Here is a 21,740-nt window from a genome sequence, read left to right as displayed (position 1 = left end):
GTATTGTACATAGGCATAGGTGAACAATTAGAATGAGGCAAAATGAATAAAAAATAATACAATTTGAAATTTCTAAATGAAACTTGAAAATATCTTTCAACATTTATTTAACCATATGTGCAAATAAAACATATAAATACTAAACTGAAAATTGGTCTTGAACTTGGAGTCAAATAATTTTGTCAATGTAATAAAATGTAGGTAAAGCAATTTATAAAATGATTTTTAGTACAAATGATATGAATTATTTTGATTACTGTTAAGAATTGTTTTTCTGAAAGCAATATTTAGATTTTTAGCCTTTCAGTGTTATTTAGTGAATTAAATACCACACATAATGGGAAATAATAATTTCCATTATACTGATCATAGACAAGTTATAAAAATAAATCTATAGATAAAAAATAATTAAAACCAGAATAATATGTAATATAGATTTAAAAAAATATGCCAGACTAACCTGATATCATGACTTCTTTGCCATGATTATATTGACTCCTTAAGTTATATGATCAATAAGTTAAATCAGAAATCTTTGATCCACCAATGTTTTGGTTGCCAAATTCTTCTGTCCTACTGTATTACGGATAAATCTAAAAATCTGCAACATTAAAACAATTGAGAATTAAATATTTATCAAGAAAATTAAACATGCACATCAAATAAAACATCTCAATTGAATTAGCTAATTCTTTCAATTAATTTCATATATTAGACTTCTGAGTTGTATGGTGATACACAAAATTATTTCAATGCTATTATCATCCTTCATAATACTGAAGCTGTCCGTGTTCCTATTTAGATGATGTTTATGAATTAATGTAAATCTCTCATGTTCACGGGAATATACTGTTAAATTTTGGAGAGTCAACTTTTTTCTAACTCTAATAGCCATAGAAATATCAAAATAATCTATTTAGTATGAACAGAATTTTTTTCAGAATTTTAGATCTCTAACAAGGACTAATAAATTACATCTTATCACTCATAAACATCCTTCATACAGTGGAAAATACTTGCGTGATTTTGCTAACAGTATTTCCAGAAGCACAGATTTACCATTTCTTAAAATCTCTATTTCAGAGATTTTACCTACATAGTTATTTATTATCCACAACAAGGTAAAGGAGCATTTCAGTGGGGAGTCCTGAGCTAGATATCCATTGCTTGCTTTTTTTGTTGTTATGAATGGGACTCTCTTTTAAATTATTGTTAACTTTGGTATCTAGAAGTCCGGCAATTAAGTATCTTTCTACCAGATTTCTTTCACACCTTCTAGAAGCAACTTACGCCTTCCACTAGACCCTAGTAGTTCACTGATCCTAAGGATATGGTGCAGAATGTGGTCAGCTGTAGCCCTTCTTTTGGTAAGGTTAATCATATTCTAAAGAATTGGTAAGAATTATATTCTTTATAGATTTCTTACTCTCTGCAATGCAAATAAATACCTACTTCCAATTTATTTCTTTTAAAAGAAATCCAGAAAAAATTCTAAAATTTACCTCTTGTTGTAGGTATGTAAGGAAGGCTGCTAAAATGAAATTTTGGCAAGCCAAATCCACAACACAGAAGAACAACAGATCAAAAATAAGAAGAGTGGCTTCATTTCCATAATATAGCATACTGCTGAAGGAATAACTTTCATCTATTAAAAAACAATTTATAAGGTATGTGAGAAATTTAAAAAATAAATCCGTGATAAATTTATGGTGATACAATTTGGAAATTTAAAAACAGCATATTAGAAGCAAGTATTACATTATAATGTAGTTTACACAAAAATAAGGAAAAGGTATTAAGATTTGCTAATTTAAAAGGTTAGTCAAAGAACTCATAAAAACTCCAAAGAAGCAGTTTTAACAAAGATTGGCAATTGCTAGTAGTATAAGTGTATAATCAATACCTTGCAAAGACCAGTAAATAAATATCCCTTTTTGTATTTCTTTATCTAACTAAAGAAAGATCTTCTAAGGTAGAGTGAGTTAAGAAAAGAAAAATCTCTAACAAGTGGATTTTGTCCTTTCTGGAATATGAACATCCTTTTAAAAAGATTTAATGAACACTATAGACCTTTTCAATAGGAAAAGGAAAAAAGTACAAATATACAATTCTGCATACAATTTTTGGGAGGTTCAGAGAACTACCAATGCTACTCTGGATACACAGTGAGGAACCTCAGTCATATGAGGGACATTGAGGAAATGTTCTGTCATGATCTGGGTGCTAGGTTATGGGAGTATATTCAGTTTGGGAAAATTCAATGACCTATCAGCTATAGCCTTACAAAACATGTACTTCTCTATGCATATTATGTTTGTGTATATATAAGTAAAAAATCTGTCTTACACATTTTCCCTGGTGATCCACATCACTCCATCAATGACATCATACAACGGCAGTTCCTCAGCTTATTATTGCCCTTAACTTTCTCCTAAGATCTGGTCCCTTGTATTTAATGTCTTACTGGATACCTGTTCCTTGATGTCTCAAAGTACTTCAAGATATAACACAGACAAAACTAAATTCAAACGCTTTCACTCAAAACCTGTCCTCCCATCTACTTTCCCTGACTTAGAGAAAGGCACCACTAACATCTACTTAGTCACATAAGCTGGAAGTATGGATAACTTTCGTCTACATACAGTTTTTTCCCCCTTAACACCTCTGGCAATGTTTCCTTTTCTCAGTTCCTATTTGTACTGCCTTAGCCCATGTCTTCATAATCTCCTGCTGAAGATGGAAGACACATAGAAGAAGAGAGAAGGAGAAGGACAAAGAACAACAAAGGGGAAAGGAAGAAGGAAGAAGAAAAAGAAAGAAGAATGTACAAAAATGATGACTGTGTTATTAGAAATGGTAACAACATCCCTTTCCTAGGTGTCTACCCATAACAGGTATTGTTCTAGGTTCTTTCTACATGGTAATCCCATAAAACCTTGAGAGGGGTCAGACCTGATTTTATAGAGAGGGAATTAAAATTCAGAAGGGTTAAGCAAGTTTCTCAAGTTCACAAAGCTAGTGAATGGTAGCCTCAGATTTTGAATCAAGATCAGAAGACTGTGAAAGCTAAATTCTTAATGACTAAGCTCATCTCTATCTCAACCTGTACCATATGCCAAAGTAATTCATCCAATTCACAAATCAGATCTGATTAGGAGGCCTCAATGATATCCATGTTCATTAGCAGAGGCTTTCAAATTATTTTGGTCATACATCCCTATCAGAATAAAATTCTGAGCATGCTATCATAGTAGATATTTTATTAATTATTCTATATGATGATTTTTTAAAAATATAAATTAAGAATGATGAAATTACAAATACATGAATAGTCATTTTAACAGTTTCTTCTCACACATATGTGGATCAACTTGCTTATAGAAGGTGGGGCAAAAATTTTAGACTTTTCTACACTGTGGCCTACTTCATACTAGACTACTAAAAGTCTAAAGTACAGAACATATTTTATAGACTTTAAAAATAAATCTCCTTGGGCTGGGATGTGGCTCAAGTGGTAGCGCGCTCGCCTGGCATGCGCGGGGCACTGGGTTTGATCCTCAGCACCACATAAAAAGAAAATAAAGATGTTGTGTCCACCAAAAACTGAAAAATAAATATTAAAAAATTCTCTCTCTGTCTTAAAAAAAAATCTCCTTTCATTTCTGCATGAATGTATTTGTGTGTCTCTCTCTGTTGAGGGAGACCATAACATTCTTGTTTGACAAACAGTTATTTACACTTTAGCATCCAGTTCAAATTTCTCCATGTTGCCTTTTCTGAATTTACCCTATCTGGTTAAATTTTTTTTTTTATTGGTTTTCTGTCCCTGATGTAACTTGTGCCTGCACAGACTTTTATCCCAGAACACTCTACTTACTCATTCACATGCCCATCTTCCACAGATCATTAATGGGTCTATATATTCCAGGACTGGAAAACATGTGGCATGAAATACACATGGATATCTAGACCAGGGTGCTAGTTATACTATTTTCATTCTTACAAATCTATAATAACAGGTTATTAGTCACATTATAAGTAAGATATATACCATCTTTCTAAAAATTAAAAACCAGGTTTAATCACTATTCCCATCACAAACATCAGTGATTTTTGAAGAACCTGGACAAAATAAAGAATCAGATATTGAAGATTAAACACAAATGTTACTCTTTCTTTAAATGTTTCTAAAAGTCTGCTATTGAATGAACATTCTAATAAAAAGTAAATCTTATGTATTTGTTTTACTTTCTCTTAAGTGTGTACTGTTGATTCTGAAATTCATCTCTTTTGCTTTCTTGTAGGATCTTTTATCTATCTGCTTCCTGCTACATAACACAGAAAATTATCATAGTTTCATGAAATTGAGTTCATGATGTCTCCCTGTTCTCAAAAAAATCATAAAAATCACAGGAAAAATAACCACAAGTCCTTTCCCCTTAAACTTTGAAAATATTAAACAAGTTCAGCAAAGGTATTTGAAGTATACCATTGTAAAAGATGCTTTTTTCCATTGGCTCCATGAATTCCATTCCAAGAACTCTTTCAAGAAGCAACTTGTCTTTTATGAAGTAATCCATTTCCTTATGAACCTAACATAAAACAGTCATATAAAAAATAGTAGTGAAATAAATGATTTCCAATTAATGCAAAATAAGAAATAGGGAAAATGAATAGTACACAAAGAAAATCTGTTCTTCAAAATGAATGTACTATACTGGATTCTAGAACAAAATTCTCTTTATGAATGTTTTAAATTTTAAATACTACTACAAGTAGCATTTATGGTTAGATATACTGAAAATCAATTTACAGAATTTTTGGAATGCAATTATAGCATAACATAAGCATAACTCAGTGATCAGTAATATAGTAATATTTTGGTAACCTGATAAGAAAATTCTAGTATAGATTATTTTATGGGACTCTTCACTTGTTAATAAACACATAAAATCATACTTTTCTTTTATATAACCTAACATTATTGCTAAATCGTAATTGAGTAGCTACAAATATCTTTTTAAAAATATCATTCCTACATATTAAATTTGACAAACAAAAGAGGAAAATTCACTCACTTGGTTGACTCAAATTATAACTGACATTTGCTCTTAGCTTTATAAAAACTGCATTATAGCTTAAATATAAATGTTGATATACATACATGATCAATGAAAGAGCCAAGAAATTTATTCATCGCATGATATGCTTTTATACTCTGCTCAAAAGTACTTGCTGATGAACTCAATAGTCTAGCAGGGCCATTTTTCTAACATAAAAAAGAGAAACAAATAAACACAACATGTTTTATTTATTGGTATTGAAGTAACATTAACTATTGGCAAAATGTATCTGAACAGTTCTTTATACAAACCCTTGTCAAGGTCTCATGAATTCTGTCATAGTGTTGTCTCATCTGGCCAGAAACTGCAATCTGAAAAGTCTGATTATCTGTGTTGGGCACCAAACCTCTCTGGCTACACAAATTTTCCTGAAAAGTTAAAAGAATTAAAATTAAGACGGAAATTATAAAAATCTGCCTATCTCAAAAGGAAAACACATATTCTACTTTTAGTCAGTATCATATACTCCAAGATTTAGAAGCCTTGTGAAATTTACTGAAGAATTTGAAGAAAAGAGATTCTAACATTATTCAAGGTTTCCACTCCTTCCCAGTTTACTGATTTCTAGTTTATTCTAGTTCATATTTCCCTATAGTTCTTTATATTGTCTTCTTTGCTCTACTAAAAACATATCTCTAAAAAGAAATAAAAATAAACTAACAGATAAATCTCAGATTTTTTCCAAAGATTTTTGTTATAGTTGGTTTGCCTGAATAAGAATTCAAAATAAAGTCCATACACTGTTTTTGATTGTTTTGGTTCTTATACCTCTCTTAGTATATAACAGACCTTCACCACCACAGTCACCCCCATTTTCTTTACACGTTAATGGTTTGTTTGGAGACACTGAGTCATTTGTCCTATGAGGCACCTATACTCTGGATCTGGCTAATTACTTCCTATGGTGCTATTTAAAATGTATTTAAATTGTAATTATATTCCTTGTATTTCCTGTAAAACAGTAAGGCTTGATTATATTCAGGTTCAATTTTCTCAGGCAAGAATACTTCACAGGTATTGTTATGAACATCCTCCCATAGAATATTAGGAAGTGTATAATGTCAGTTTTCTTTATTTTAATTACTAAAAAACTAAGTATGTCCAGATTATGACAACCTGATCCCTCATTATAAAGTTCCTATCAATATTCACTTAATTGTTTTGACACCCACTGGTGACTGCTGCTTACTCTCATTAATTCACTAGTCATTAAAAAATGGTTACTGTCTAATTTATAAGGAAGAACTTTTATATTGTGTATTATTCAGTCGTGGAATTACACAGAATTCATATATGAACTGCTAGATAAAATTAGGTTCTTTTCCTTGACTAATGTTCATGGTAATAAGCTGGTAGCCTAGCAACTTTCAAAACTGACCAATGAGGATTTTTAAAAACTATTATTATAAATCCTAGATTAAGAAAAGAGAATCCATCTCTCAACTTACAAACAAAAAATGTAAAATACTTTCATACCGCTTCTCTTTTAAGATTCATATTCATTTCTTCCATATTAGTATCTGCATGCCCATGAACTGATCTACCATGAATGTAATATCCAAAACATTTGTGGGATAACAGAAACACTGATATCTATAAAAAGAGAAGAAAATGAGCAATTAGCAACCCACCAGCAAAACACTAAAAATTAATTTTTCTTAAAATTACTTCCTTTCTCCCAAAATAATAAAAATTGAATTCTTGGGAAATATATAAAAGGGACAACAAAGTAATAAAGGATAATGAGGTTATTTTTAAAAAGTAGATGGAAAGAAGACTTGAAGATATTTTCTAAGAAAGGAAGCCATTTCGAAACATAAAAATTTTCAGAGGCAAGAGGATAAATAAAATATTTGGCAGCATAATAAATTCATAATTAGGAATTGCAAATAAAGAAGAAAAAAACTAAGACAGTGAGTATTAATTTGTAGCTCATTACAACTATCTCTGAAATTAAGTCAGTGAAAATCAGACTAAAATCCAATCAAACCAAATCACTTTTAAAGCCTCTCTTAATGTATTCATAGCCTTTTTTTTTTTGTTGTTGTTGTTGTTTGTTTTTTTGGTACTAGGGATTGAACCCATGGGCACTTAACCACTGAGCCATTCCCAGCCTTTTTATGTCTTATTAGAGACAGGATCTCGCTGAGTTGTTTAGGACCTCACTAAGTTGCTGAGGCTGGATTTGAACTTGTGATCATCCTGCCTCAGCCTTCAGTCACTGGGATTACAGGTGTGTGCCTGGCTTATTCATAACCTTTATTTTTTTATTTTTATGTTTTTAAATATTTATTTATTTTTAGTTTTCGGTGGACACAACGTATTTGTATGTGGTGCTGAGGATCGAACCTGGGCCGCACGCATGCCAGGCGAGCGTGCTACCGCTTGAGCCACATCCCCAGCCCCATTATTCATAACCTTTAAAAAAGAGAAAAATGACAGTTGCAAGATAAAGTCAAAAAGTACTTACATTACTCATAGAGCATAAATCAACAAATTGTCGAATTTTATCCTCCACAAATCTCTCATAAAAAGCAGCAAAGAACACAATCTGAAACATTAAGCCAAGTTCATGCTTATTAGCTTTTAGGATTTCAATCTTCTTTTATAGTCATACCATAGTATTTTAAGAAAAAAAAAAGAAGTTCCAACCAGGAACACAGTGGTCTCTAATGCTTCCTGTGGGATAAGATCCTATTTGGCGTTTCTGACTGTATGTCAAAGGAACAAAGATTTTGTTAAGGGTCTTTGAGGGACCCCATTTTAAATTTTAAAAACTTTTCTGTGTCTAAACAAGACAAATTGAATAAATAGAGAAAAAAAATTTTAAAAAATTTAGGATGGATCCATGTTCTAATGGCCAGATTTATTTTTGGTTCTGTAATTTTGTACATCTCCTAGATTCCAAAAGTCATTCGAAATTTGTGCTTTTCAAATTAATTTTCTCTGATAGAATACCACATAAAATGTATATATCTTAGTTTTCTATTTTGACAATAGATAATGTGTTAACTATGCAAATGGATTGATTTTCAGTGTTTTCTTAGATTTAACAACACTAGAAAGGGAAATTTTATAAATTAAAAAATTTTACATTGTAGACCTTTTTAGATATAGGTTTTGGAGAAAGATAACATTTCCTAACTATCCTATTTAAAGCTGTCATTACTGTCCCCCATTCCTGATCCCCATTCCCCTCACCTCTGTTGACTATTTCCTGCCAAATCTCTATAGTGTTATAACCCATAACTAGTTCTTGTTACAGCATATCCATGAATCAGCACAGTACCTATTATATAAGATGTATTCAAATATGCAAATGAATAAATAAGTGAATCTACAGCAGCTGAAACACTCCACATACATATTTTTAAGCTCCTCTGAAGAACATGAAAAACAGCAACATTCAAAATTTAAAAATTAAAGAATACCACTTAAAAGCTGAAGAAGCTAGGTTAAGAGAAATAAAAAGACTGAACAATAAAACAGCCTAACAGATTATTACAATTCAGAAATATTTATACACATTTATGAGGCCATAACAAGTTATTAAGAAACTCACAAGGATATTTGAGGAATAAACACTGAAATATTAGAATATTGCCAAGGGGAGACATCAGTCTGACAGTGAAATGAGAAGCAAAGAATGAGGTTAGGTAGTGGCAGGTTGCTGTCCCAACAATTCTTTACTCTTTCTCCTTAATAACAGACTAATCCTTTGAGCAGGACCCACACAAATGCCCAGCCAAAAGACTCCAGTGTAGCCAGGTATAGCCAAATGACCAGGTTCTAGCCAATGAGAAGCTGGATGGCACTTCTGAAAGGCTCTTAAAAATGGGAAGGTAATTAATCTCCCCTAGCTCCTTTTTGCAACCCAGTCATTATGGACCATCATATGACCTTAGAGATGGAAGACCCAGGTGACAGAGCTGAACAGCTTTCTGTATCCTGATGGCAGTAGTAAGCCACAATACTAGTCCTGCACTGCTCATCTTTGCTCTTCCTTTTCATGGGAAAAACAAAGTTCTTTCATTTCAGTCACTCCTATTTTGTTTTGTTGTTTCTGTTACATTCAACCTAATATGAAAAGTTTCAGATAATATTCCTTTAAATTTTCTATATCAAATGACATCTGATATATTCACAAAAATACTGGTACATGTACAAAATATTTCCTTACTATTATATTGATGATAAACATTAAACTCCATACTCTTAATCCACCTTATTGCAAATTCTAATTTGTTTGTTTTCCTTTTTGGTTATTAACTTTCCCTTATTAGCTTAATCCCTATAGCTTTAAGTTTGACCAAATCTCATCAATTTATAATTTTAAAAAATTTTTAAAAATTTATAATAAGTGTCAATTTATTTGTATTTTTTTATTTTTGGGTATCAGAAATTGAACTCCAGGGCACTCAACCACTGAGCCACATCCCCAGCTCTTTTTGTATTTTATTAGAGACAGGGTCTCACTGAGTTGCTTAGCCCCTCACTTTTGCTGAGGCTGGCTTTGAACTTGAGATCCTCCCTCCTCAACCTCCTGAGCTGCTGGGATTATAGGCCTGCGCCACAGTGCCCCGCCATAAATATCAATTTAAAAAGTCAATTCTCAGGTTATACAGTGCCACCTGGATCCAATTCTGTAGGAATATGCTCTATTAAAGCGACTTTAATCCCCAAATGTCCTTAAATATAGGCTGCTTTAGGTATACACTTATTAACCAGAGTATAGGAAGTTAAACCTATTCACTCTAGAGGTCTCATCTTCATTTGCTGTTTATAAAAGAACATTTTAATTAAACAGAAAAACTCTCTTCTATTCATGGGAGCAGCTGGAAGCAAAAGAGAGAAGTACAGATTATTAGAGTTAAGTGTTTTAGTTGCTGCTTTTTCTTTTTACTTTAAGAGGATAAGGAAAGCAAGCATTGGAAAAAAAAACTCTACTAAAGCCATGGGACTCTGAAGCTGAGAGGATTATTTTTACTTTTGGTTATTTCAAAAGAAATATTTGCAGCTTGAGTATATGACATAAATAAATGTAACAATAAACTACGTTTCAAAGGAAAAGAGAATACTTAGGGTAGCATAATTGTCCTGTAGTACACGTAAACTAGACAAGGGGTCCATCCTATGACTAGAAAGCTATAGATCCTGAAAGACCCTTCAGAGCCCACTAACAAGAACATGAACTCTGAAATCAAGATGCTTGTATCCAACCTAGTTCTGCAAACTATGAATTTGCATGATTTTTACATAACTCTGAGTTATTTAATTTTCTCATGCTCGACGTTTCCTCACCTGCAAAATAAGGATCCAACAGAACCTATCTCTGAGGGTTAATGTAAAGATTAAGTAGTTAATATATGGAAAGCAAAGAAATGATTAACATAATGCTTGCATTATAATACAATACAGAGTTAGCTATTATTATTGTTCTTATCACCTTTCTTCTGCTGTTGAAATCAGTATATGGTCACTATTTGAGGATAATTACTATGCAAGCAGAGGTACAGAGAAACAATGTTATCTAAAAGTATAATCTCTTATTACCTGTATAATTCCAATGACTAGCCAAAGAGCAGTAGTCACTGCATATCTCAGGATGCGGCTATAAGGAGCTATGTAGCTAGATGGGTTTCTAGAAAGACTAGAGGATGAGTCCATTAATGCTAAGTTCTTGAATCCCACAACCTGAAATAAAAAGGGAAAATAATAATTTAAACAGACATGAATAAAAAAAAGAAACTCTTCCAGACTGAAAATGGAATATTTTTTTCTATTCCCCAACATAAAAGAATTAAATATACAAGTTTGCAAACAGTAGAAAGTCTAGGTTAAAAGTAATTTTTATTCAGTATATTAAATTTTTTTTTTGTGTGTGTTCATGCTAGGGATTAAACTCGGTGTCTCAGAGCATGCTAGGTAAGCACTCCACCATTGAGCCACATCTCCAACCCTGTTAATCCAGTATTTTAATTTTAAAGTATTTACTCCACAATATTTTGTTAGCTCTTTTGGTTTTCTTCTTGATACACATAGGGGCCAAATATAACTTTGACCTATCTACTCACAAAACAAAAAAAAATTGTTAAAATAAACTTTCTTTAGTAAACTATCGAGTTAAACTAACAAGAAGCAGTTCATGAGGATTTAACATTTGTCAGGCAATATATTAGCTACTTTTTCTCCTTTAAAATAGTATATTCCAAAATGTCTTCTAAACATGTCTTCTTTGATGATAAGAGGCTAGGGTCAAATAAGTTTGATTTGTAAATTACATTTACCTCTATGCTTCCCACTCCTGTGGGATAAAGGCTTTGAGAAGTTTTAGTGTAAGATTTCTAAATCATTTTGTTGAATTCAGTGTTTTACAAGATTAATTGACATAAAATTTCTTTATCATGAAACACTTTTTAAAGCTTACCAGTCTTTGTTTTGAGGTTTTATTCATTTATTATTTGGTACTGGGCATTAAACAGAGGGGCACTTAACCACTGAGCCACAGCCCCCAGCACTTTATTTTAATATTTTATTTGGAGACAGGGTCTCTATAAGCTGCTCAGGGACTGGATAAATTGTTGAGACTGAATTTGAACTTGTGATCCTCCTGCCTCCGCTTTCTGAGCCACTGGAATTACAAGCATGTACCGCCACACCCAGCAACGTTGTTTTTTTTGATATAGGGATTGAACCTAGAGGTGCTTTTCCACTGAGCTGTACCCCAGCTCTTTTTATTTATTTATTTATTTATTTTTTGAGATAGCATCTTGCTAGACTTAGGGCCTTGCTAAGTTGCTGAGTCTGCCTCTGAACTTGTGATCTACCAGCCTCAGCCTCCCTACACTCTGGGATTGCATGTGTGAGCCACCACATCCCTCGACCACGCAACTCCTCCAAACACTCTCAAAACCACTACATTACCAAACAAGATAGCTAATTATGTGAAGTAATAGATATGCTAATTAGCTAGATTTAGCCATTCCATAATGTATTCATATTTAATACATATCATACCTTATAAATATATATAACATTTTCCTTGCCAATTAAAAAAAAAAGCACTACTTCAACTCAGTTTTTGAACTATTTAGATATTATTTCAAAGCACTAGGGACACATGCATTCTTCTATTATTTTTAAAAATGAAAAGGAAGGGTTGTATACAATGGCATATGCCTGTAATCTCAGCAATTTGGGAGGCTGAGGCAGGAGGATCCCAAGTTTGAGGCCAGCTTAAGCAAGACCCTAAGCAATTTAATGAGAGACCCTGTCTCAAAATAAAAAATAAAAAAGGACTGGGGATGTAGCTCAGTGGTGAAGTGCCCCTGGATTTAATCACCAATAACCCCTGCCACACCAAAAAAGGAAAGAAATAGAAAAAGAAAAGATTGAAAAAAAAGAAAACAGAATAAGAATTAATTTATAGCCAACATTAGGGCAGATAATTCCCGGAAAACCCAGTCATTATTAAAGATAGTTCTTTTTCCATGTTTCAGTCTTATATTCCAGCACTAAATGCTTCTTTTGAAAATCTCAACCAGATCCATGAAAAAAGCATAAATGTACACTAAGAGTGTTATATCTTGTTCAGTTGTAGCCCCAGCATTTAGCACAGAACATAGTCTGAAATAGATATTCAGTAATAATTGGTTGAAAAATATCAACCTTATAATAATGATTCTAATGCAGGGGTAACAATATGGTATGGTAGAGAGGAGTTTTTCAAAATATAGATAACTGTGCTTATCTCAGAGCTATTAATGAAATATAATCTCTAAGGTAAGGAGCATAGATATTTTACACAACTTCCCCCAGGGATTCTGACACAAACCAACGGCTTAAATTATACCTAGAGTTCTCAATTCATGGAGGTGGAAAGAAGAATGGGTTTGGGGCACTGGGACAAGGTAAAGGGTATTGAGCTGTTTAATGGGTATAGAGTTTCAGGTTTTTTAAGATGAAAACTTCTGGAGATGGAGGGAGGTGAGGGTTTTGAATAACAATGTGAATATACTTAACACCACTGAATTATATACACTTAAAAATCGGTAAGAGGATAAACTTTCCTATAAGTATTTCACCACAAATTTTTTCTTTTGGTCTCTTTTACAGTAAGAAGAAAAGATGAAAGCAGAGGTCTCCAAATTTGTTTTAAGACAACTGCTTTTTAATGTGTTTATAATAATATTTCAACCTATAAAAATCTCCTCCACTATCATGAAAACTTAGTTGGAATTATATTAACATTTGTGAGATACCAGTAATTTACATACAATTACATCAAACAGTTTATACCTCCAAAAAGAAGAGCACAGTAAGTACTTGAAAAAGTGGATTGATTTTTCTTACAGTCTGAATCTCATTCCACTCATTTGCTACAAAATATGTCCTCCATATGCTTACAGGAACAGTGGCACTCCGTACACCACCCTCACCTGGTTGGAAAGATAAAATGAATAAAGGCAATTCATCTTCTTTGCTCTGCAAGAGTAGCAAAAAACTTGGTACAAATGTTTATTTCAGTTACCTTCAACGGCTTTAAGAACCTTTCCTTTTGGTCGCTCCCAATCAATAAAGAATATATCTATGGTAATCTGGGATATGATCTTATGCAAAAATTGTACAGCCTGAAAATAACATACAATAAAACATGTGAAAAGTATCAGCATTAAGCCTGTGTATGAAATCAATATTGATTTTTTTAAAGAAACAAACTGAAATTACAAGAGTATAGAATTTTTGCCAGTGACTTCATATCAAGTTCTAATATCATTAGGGAGTCAATAGAAGCTCATCACATAACCTAGAATTACCAAATTTACAGAATTGTCATACATCTATTAATTCTTTCCTTAAAACCAACAAACAAAAAAAGGAAGACATCCTATCTCTTCTTCCCATAGGTGTCTTGCATAATTATAATTGACTTTCCCAAAATTTTGTGAATCATCTGACTTCTTTATAAGAAAAGAAATTTAACTGTAATTTGCTAATCCTAATTAATATGTTAGGATGCTCTGTCTCTTTATCTCTAGTATTGAGATTATTGATTTTAAAAAACTTATTGAAACATCTTTTTCATTTATGATCAATATGTTTAAAATGAAGTATTCTTTTTAGGGGCTGCAATACTGGTCAAAGAATAAAAATTTAAGTATGATTTTTTTCCCCCTCAGGAAGCTCCTATTTCAATGGGAAAAGTAGACACCTAACCATCACAATACAATGGAATGGAATCTACCAAAGAGTCATGTTAAGAGCTTCACCTACATAGATGGAAAACACTGAAGTTGGGGAGAGGTTTCCATGGGAAGAGAAGAGAAAGAAATAAGAACTAGAGAAAACAACCTCTAAGATTTCAGTACTTTATCCAGAGTGTTACCTTTCATCCTGGATTAACAAAGAGGAAAAATTCATGCCTGAAATATTTTATATCATTGTGAATGTATCATCAGATTTTAAAGATGAAAGATAGATACTAAAATATCATTTTATCAAGTTATCCATAACTCTTGATAATCCAAGCATATTTTATTTAAGGTAACTATGGAATGAGCTATTGTAAATAAAAGCAAATTTCCTATATAAAACAATTCATTCTTTCTTTCAAAACTAAAGTTTAAGTTTTACATCAAAGATTTTGAAAGCATTTTAATTTTGAAGACTTTTACTAGTTTATTATTGGTCCTTTGAAACTCACCTTTAGAGCAAAAGCACATCCTACATAAGTAACAAAACGTTCTTCCTGAACTGGCATTGGTAGCAAAACAGAGACAGACTTCTGTGCCTATAATAAAAATTATTTGGTCAAAAAAATCACACCAGGTATAAACCAAAGAAACTGTGAAAGGAGATAGTGATGCACTTACTGAATGGCATACTAAGGGAATGATGAGTTTAACGTTTGCCTCAATACTCTTGATTAGAAACACCCCCAGATAAAAATAGTTTCTTTATAAGAGCTTACTAGTTATTCAGATACTGTCATTTAGGTTAAATTCAGAAACTCACTCACTTTGAAGAAAATAATCCAGTAAAGACCAGTTCCCACTGTGATGATAAAAAAAACATTGGCCAGATCACCAGCATAGTACAACAAGAATTTCATAACTGTCTGTAATTTAAAAAGAATTAAAAATGTTAAAGACTCTATCTATTTAGCCCTTCAAGTGACACACTATTTATAATAACATATCATTTATGCCTTTTCTCAAGCCCCAAGGTCTTGTTTCATGTATTCATGTCTACTTAGACCAACTGAGCCCCCTCCTACATATACCTTTTGGATCCTTACTCTTCATTCATTCCTGGAAGCTCTGTCTCCTTTCAACTCTCCCATGTTCCACTAAGAAAGGGTAGTGCTTCCAAATTTTCTCTTAGTTAGGAACCTCTATTCCAATGTACCTTGTACACTTTCACCAGAGTTACTTTTCTAAAATGTAAATTGGATGTGTTACTCCCTTTCTTAAAAACATACATGAGTGCTCACTGAAACTTAAATTGTTAACCCACAATTTCCCTTCCAACATGGATCAAAGTTAATTTTTTATTTATCTTCTTCTGCCAATTCCAATCATGTACTAAATGACTATCCACTCTATACTTCCATCTCAAATACTTTGTGGAATGAGATGTTTTATCAAATATTCTTCCCTTTCTCTCTCTAGAATATTTTTCTTAGTTCTAGGGTATAAACATATTACTATCTTGTCTCCCAGTGCCTGATACAGTGCCAGAAACTCAGATATTAAGCCCAGATAGTCTAGCTTAATATCCACTTCTGTAGGAAGCTTTTCTTAACTATTTGTAAATCATGTCTTCCTGCTCTTATTCCTTAGCATATTGGCTTTGGAGTTAAGACATACTGGTTAAACAAGTTGCCATGTAGCCTTTCTCAGAATCTTCATCAGCAAAATCAACAATAGCTTTTGCTAAAATGCTGTAAAAATTGTGTAGAAAACTTCTATCTCAGTTTCATCATGTATAAAATGGGTAGAATAATAATAATACCTAACTAATATCTCTATATTGTGAAGTTTAAAAGAATTATATACATAAAGCTTGAAAAAGTGCCTGGCACACAGAAAATATTTACTAAATTAAAAAACAAATTTAAAAAGATTAAATGCGGAGTAAAACTATGTTAACAAAATTAAATGAGGGTGGTCATCTTTTTGATGTTGAGATGGGAAGGTTTTCCAATGCAAACTGTGACATCAAAACTATTCAGATGTAATAATATCAAAATTAAATTTTTTAAGCAAAGGGCCTCATTGATAAGAATAACAAATAGCTCATATATTCAGAGGAAATATTTCAGCATCAAAAACCAAAAAGGGGTTAATATTTGGGAAAATACAAAAGACTTCAAGTGAGAAATCTAATAGAAAAATGGGCAAGAATTGTAAATAGGCAATTTACAGAAAGGGAAATCCAAATGATTAAAAAAAATATATATGCAGGGCCAGGATCAGTGGCATGCCTGTAATCCCAGCAGCTCTGAAGGCTGAGATAGGAGGATTGCAAGTTCAAAGTGAGCCTCAACAAAAGCAAGGAGTTAAGCAACTCAGTGAGACCTATCTCTAAATAAAATACAAAATGAGGCTGGATATGTGGCTCAGTGGTCAGGTGCCCCTGAGTTCAATCCCCAGTAGCAAAAAAAAAAAAAAAGAAATACAGAATCAAAAGTGAAAATAAAATCAATAATGACATACTAATATATACCATCACACTGATAAAAAATGGAAAGCTGGGAAAAAGTATCAAATATTAGTGAGAATGGGCAGAAACAAGAATGGCACTGCTGATGGGAATACAGACTGATATAAAAGCATTGTGGGAGGAAAACGAGGTAAATATGCCCTATGACCCAGCAATACTTATCCTAATCTTTTTTTCCAGTTTCATTTTGATTTATTTTGTATGTTACCTATCCTAATTTATACTCCAGAAAAGTTCAAGGCAACTTCCTTACTCATCCCATAGTTTGTCTTATGAGAAGGATCCAGAACAGTTAAAAGAGAAAAAGTACACTTCGATTATACCTGTAAATCAATCATGGGACTTCCAATGCGTCTCTTCCACCCTGCTGTCTTCAAGAGAGATGATAAAACGGCTAGTCCACCCAACACACCCAAAGCAATCTAAAAAAAAACAAGAAAAATTTTAGAATTTCTATGATTCCTTTCATCAATATTCAAATATACTATAACTAGAAAGGGAAAAGTACTCAAAATGGCGCAGGGCTGGGGGCCAACATGGTTAAATGACACTGAAACCAAACTGAAGGAGGTTCAATGGCCAAATCTGGAAGAATTTGAACTACAAAATAAATAATAATGGATTACAATTGAGTTACTAACAAAGGGAAAACTTCTCCTTGTAATAAAATTCCAATTTGTAAATACAAAAGGAATGAAGGGAAAAGAAAAAAATATCACTATGAGGTAAATATCTTAATAATACTTTCTGTCAGCAAGGATCATCAATGGATGCTAAAATTGGAGGGCAAAAGAATGAGGAGAAGCAGAATATGTGAATAGTTTTAAAGAATCTCTTCATGAAATACTTACTAATTACAAATGGAAAAATATAGATGAGAACACTACATAAACAATCTTTGCCACATGAACAAAATTAATATCACCAGTAATAAGACATACACATACTAACATCATGTGCCTTCTGATATCATGAATTGAGAAGAACACATCATTTCCATGGCATCTTTGATAAAACTAAATGAAATCAATTAATCATACAAAGATACCAGACAAACAAAAAATTGAGGGCCAAAATAATTAAAATGCATTCTTTTAAAGTATTATGGTCACGAAAGACAAAGAAATACTAAGTGTCACAGACTGGAGGACAATAAGAAGACATGACAGCTATAAGCAATCTGGGATATGAACTGGGTCTTAAAACAGAGAAGGGTGGTGAAAAAAAAAACAACCCTGTGAAATCCATGAAAGCAGTTAGTTACCAGGATTACATTAATATTCTTTTCCTGATTATGATCACTGTATTATGGTTATTTAAGATGTTAATATTAATGGAAGTCAGATAAGAGTTTGTGGTAAGTCTATTTTGACACCTTTCTTGTATATCTGAAATTAATTATTTAGATTTAAAAAATGTAATAAATATTTGTGATAGACCTTTATTTTATTTATTTTATATGCAGTGCTAAGAATCAAACATAAGGGCTCACACATGCTAGGCAAGTGGTCTACCACCGAGCAATAACCCCAGCCCCAAAGATGTAATAAATATTTTAATAGGTTAAAATATACTCACGTTTGTCTGGACAAATGCTTCTCCTTGATTCATTTCATATTTGACTGAGAAAGAAACCTGATATTTAAAAGAAAACAAATGAGTCATACTAAATTCTATAACATAAACCTACTTTTATTATAAAAATACATTTGTAGTTGGATTTCACTATAAATGCCATATTTTTTAACTGTCCATATTACTAGAGTTGACCCTTACTTACACATAAATAGATATGCTTTTTGAGAATTATTTCTGCTGCTTTAAATATTTCTTTCTTAGACACAGGAAAGAAAGAGGGGTTCATTAGGAGTTTAGTTAGGTTTATTAACAGCAGCTCAAGTCAAACTAAGCATTTTCATTTTCTGGTAGGTTTCTGTAATTAAGAAATGTGAATGAACTTGTATATCAAGGTTACTCAATAGTCTGAACAAGAATCATAGGGATGCCACTATATGAAGAGGCAAGAGGAAAAACAAAACTAGTAAAGAATAAGAGAAGAAGATGGTGAGAGTCAACTACTTAAGTCTTACCACAGTCACAGAATGGGGCATTTCAAGAAAGAAGGGGCCAAGAGGTCAGTGTTAGATGCATAAATGTCAAGTAGAATTCACGGCTGACCTTTATGAGAGGTTTTCATGAAAAAAATCCAGTTCACTTTAGCATTACTAGTTATAAAGCTGATTGTTTTAATCTCTTTTTGCCTACTAAAGTATGTCTATTCAGGGGATCATAGAGTGGTGAGCATGTATATGCCCACTATGACTTCTGAGTTCCTGGTTTAATCAGGCAAGGAAAGAAACAAAGTGGCCAAAAAGGACAGAAGCAATTAGATGTTTCCTATCTCAGCCTACCCCAGATTCCCCACAGTGATGTCTGATGTCTGACTGCCAATGACTCTTCCACTAAAGAATTTTATCCATTCTTTTTTTTTTATACTTAGGATCCATAAAAATTCAACTCCTACCATTATTAGTTAAAACAAATTAAGACTTGATTACATAAAGAGAAAAGCTTATCTAAAAACTTGAAAAAAAAAGTTTGTCTTTGATCATTAAGGAAACTACATCAGTTATACGTTTATACATATAAGGGCACTGATTAGTAAAGTACTTGCCTTAACAGACTGGCTCTTGGGATCTTTGATATCAATATCACTGTAGGCAATAGTGATTAAGGGAGGATATATGTTTCCATTTTTTGTGTTTGGCACAAGGCTGATGCTATTTAAAAGAAAATGCATTTGTAGTTATGAATATACATAGGGACTTAAACATACACTTATTATTATATTTGAATTTAAAATAGGTTATCATGATGATCTCAGAATCAAACTGTTAATAAGTTCTAAGGAAGATTAAACATAAACTAACAGTAACAACAAGCTAATCTTAAGTGGTTGAAAATTTAGTGTTAGAGTATATGCTCACAAAAAATGAGAAACTCTTATGATCTAGGTCCTATGAAGTTTACAAATGAAATCACTGAAATCACTGAAAACATTTTAAAACCATCTTTAAGTAATTATCAAAAGAGCAGTGCTACATGATGACTATAGAAAGTCAGATAATATTCTGATTATCGAAAAAATAATTCTTAACAAAAATATGTGTCACATTGCTGTTTCTGTGGCTCAGTGGTAGTGCACTTGCCTGGCATGTGTGAGGCACTAGGTTCGATTCTCAGCATCATATATAAATAAATAAAATAAAGGTCTATCAACTACTTAAAAAATATTTTAAAAAAATCAAGTACTGTTTAAGGCACAAAGTAGGCTACATTTTGCTCAAATAGGATACATTATGCATTAGCACTGTATAGCTTGTGAATACAAAAAGGAAAGTGCCAGCATGGTTTCATCAAGAACAAGTCAAAACTGACTTGGTTTGATTTCATTTTTACTAGGGATGCTATACTAGCAGATTAAAGAAAGGTTAAAAACAGTACATTTGGGGCTGGGAATGTGGCTCAAGCGTTAGCGCGCTCGCCTGGCATGCGTGCGGCCTGGGTTCGATCCTCAGCACCACAAACAAACAAAGATGTTGTGTTTGCCGAAAACTAAAAAAAATAAATATTAAAAAATTCTCTGTCACTCTTTCTTTAAAAAAACAAACAAACAAAAACCCAGTACATTTGGATTTCGGCAAGATACATGACAAAGCTTCCATATTGCCACCTCATATAATCACTAACAGAATCAAAGTAAAATAAGAGTGAAAAAATAGTGTATATTAAAGTGCTTTAAAGTACTAACATAAAATGCATCCGTATGTGCAATGCACATATCATAAAATATTAAAGTGGGTTTCAGTTAAGATCTTAGAGACGGGAATTTCACACTGAAGACAAAAAATGTGAGCTACATGTACAATTCTGGTTTTGCTAATTAGTATGGGTTGACCTAGAACCATAGCCATTAAGGAAATGAGGATGTGTGTCGCTGAACTAACAATCATTCAGCTCTTTCTAAAATACCCATTTCAGCTCAGTATTTACCTTCCCTGGCTCTTTGAACACATTTTAATTCAGGTCTAGAGTGGGGCCTGGACTATGAGTTTTGACCAAACTCCTCAGGCTCCCCTAACAGAATCCCCTCCTTGGCTCTTCAGCTTTATTGGTTTGTGTTAATCTACCCAGCTACCTGAGAAAACCTATGTATTATTCCAGTTCAGTTGTCTTTACTGGATAATTAACTGGTAAATACTTTCATTTTCTCATATACTCCAAGTCTAATTTAGTCATTAGATATTTGTTTACCTCAGTGATATTTGGGTAGCAATTCTAATTACTCTTGGCTGACTTCCTAAGTCATTTTCTCGTCCACTTATTGCATCTACTAAGAAAATGCGCCGAGTCAGAATCCATTTGCTAGGGTTACTGTCTTTTATTATAAAAAGAAAAACAAAAACAAGATAACATTAAAAAAAAAAATCAAGTTGTTCAAAATGATTCTCAAAATTTTTACTAAACAAATTTAAGATACAAAATTATTATTTTGTTTTAGACAAGGTGGCTGTAAAGAGCTACTGTTATAAGAAATGCCTGATTACTGTTTTTCTCAGCTCAATCGATGTCATCTGATTGAATGTTTCATTAATATGGATGGAAATTACCTGAAAAAGTCAGATTTTATAGCATAGGTAACAACAAGAGAATTAATTTGTCTAAAAAAGCAGATCAAGGACAGTTTAAGGAAAAAGCAATTTATCGTTCTACTAATTTTTCTCAGTGTACATTCTTAGCAATAGAATAAATTTTTAAAAAATATGCCCCAAAACAGGATTAGTAAGTATATAAGTGATCTTATTGTTTTACATTTTGCCATACTATATAGAA

The 21,740-nt window shown here is 32.5% G+C and overlaps 1 protein-coding gene across 1 annotated transcript in view; it reads right to left on the bottom strand.

Moving 5' to 3' along the window:
• Nucleotides 1-415: 415 nt before the first annotated feature.
• The window catches only part of Tmem67 (transmembrane protein 67), a 39,685-nt gene continuing 18,360 nt past the window's right edge, over nucleotides 416-21,740 (bottom strand). Inside the window, exons 13-28 of the mRNA XM_076835941.1 lie at nucleotides 21,162-21,285; nucleotides 19,522-19,627; nucleotides 18,426-18,482; nucleotides 17,171-17,269; nucleotides 15,142-15,240; nucleotides 14,827-14,913; nucleotides 13,654-13,753; nucleotides 13,422-13,561; nucleotides 10,677-10,817; nucleotides 7,594-7,674; nucleotides 6,600-6,716; nucleotides 5,375-5,491; nucleotides 5,165-5,269; nucleotides 4,490-4,592; nucleotides 1,503-1,645; nucleotides 416-601 (exon numbers count right to left, since the gene is read on the bottom strand). Of these exons, the coding sequence (XP_076692056.1) occupies nucleotides 521-601; nucleotides 1,503-1,645; nucleotides 4,490-4,592; nucleotides 5,165-5,269; nucleotides 5,375-5,491; nucleotides 6,600-6,716; nucleotides 7,594-7,674; nucleotides 10,677-10,817; nucleotides 13,422-13,561; nucleotides 13,654-13,753; nucleotides 14,827-14,913; nucleotides 15,142-15,240; nucleotides 17,171-17,269; nucleotides 18,426-18,482; nucleotides 19,522-19,627; nucleotides 21,162-21,285 (1,700 nt within the window). The 3' untranslated portion in view covers nucleotides 416-520. The remainder of the gene's footprint in view (nucleotides 602-1,502; nucleotides 1,646-4,489; nucleotides 4,593-5,164; nucleotides 5,270-5,374; nucleotides 5,492-6,599; nucleotides 6,717-7,593; nucleotides 7,675-10,676; nucleotides 10,818-13,421; nucleotides 13,562-13,653; nucleotides 13,754-14,826; nucleotides 14,914-15,141; nucleotides 15,241-17,170; nucleotides 17,270-18,425; nucleotides 18,483-19,521; nucleotides 19,628-21,161; nucleotides 21,286-21,740) is intronic.

Source organism: Callospermophilus lateralis, chromosome 16, assembly GCF_048772815.1.
Source record: "Callospermophilus lateralis isolate mCalLat2 chromosome 16, mCalLat2.hap1, whole genome shotgun sequence".
Taxonomy (NCBI): domain Eukaryota; kingdom Metazoa; phylum Chordata; class Mammalia; order Rodentia; family Sciuridae; genus Callospermophilus; species Callospermophilus lateralis.
This window is presented reverse-complemented; position numbering and strand designations above follow the sequence as displayed.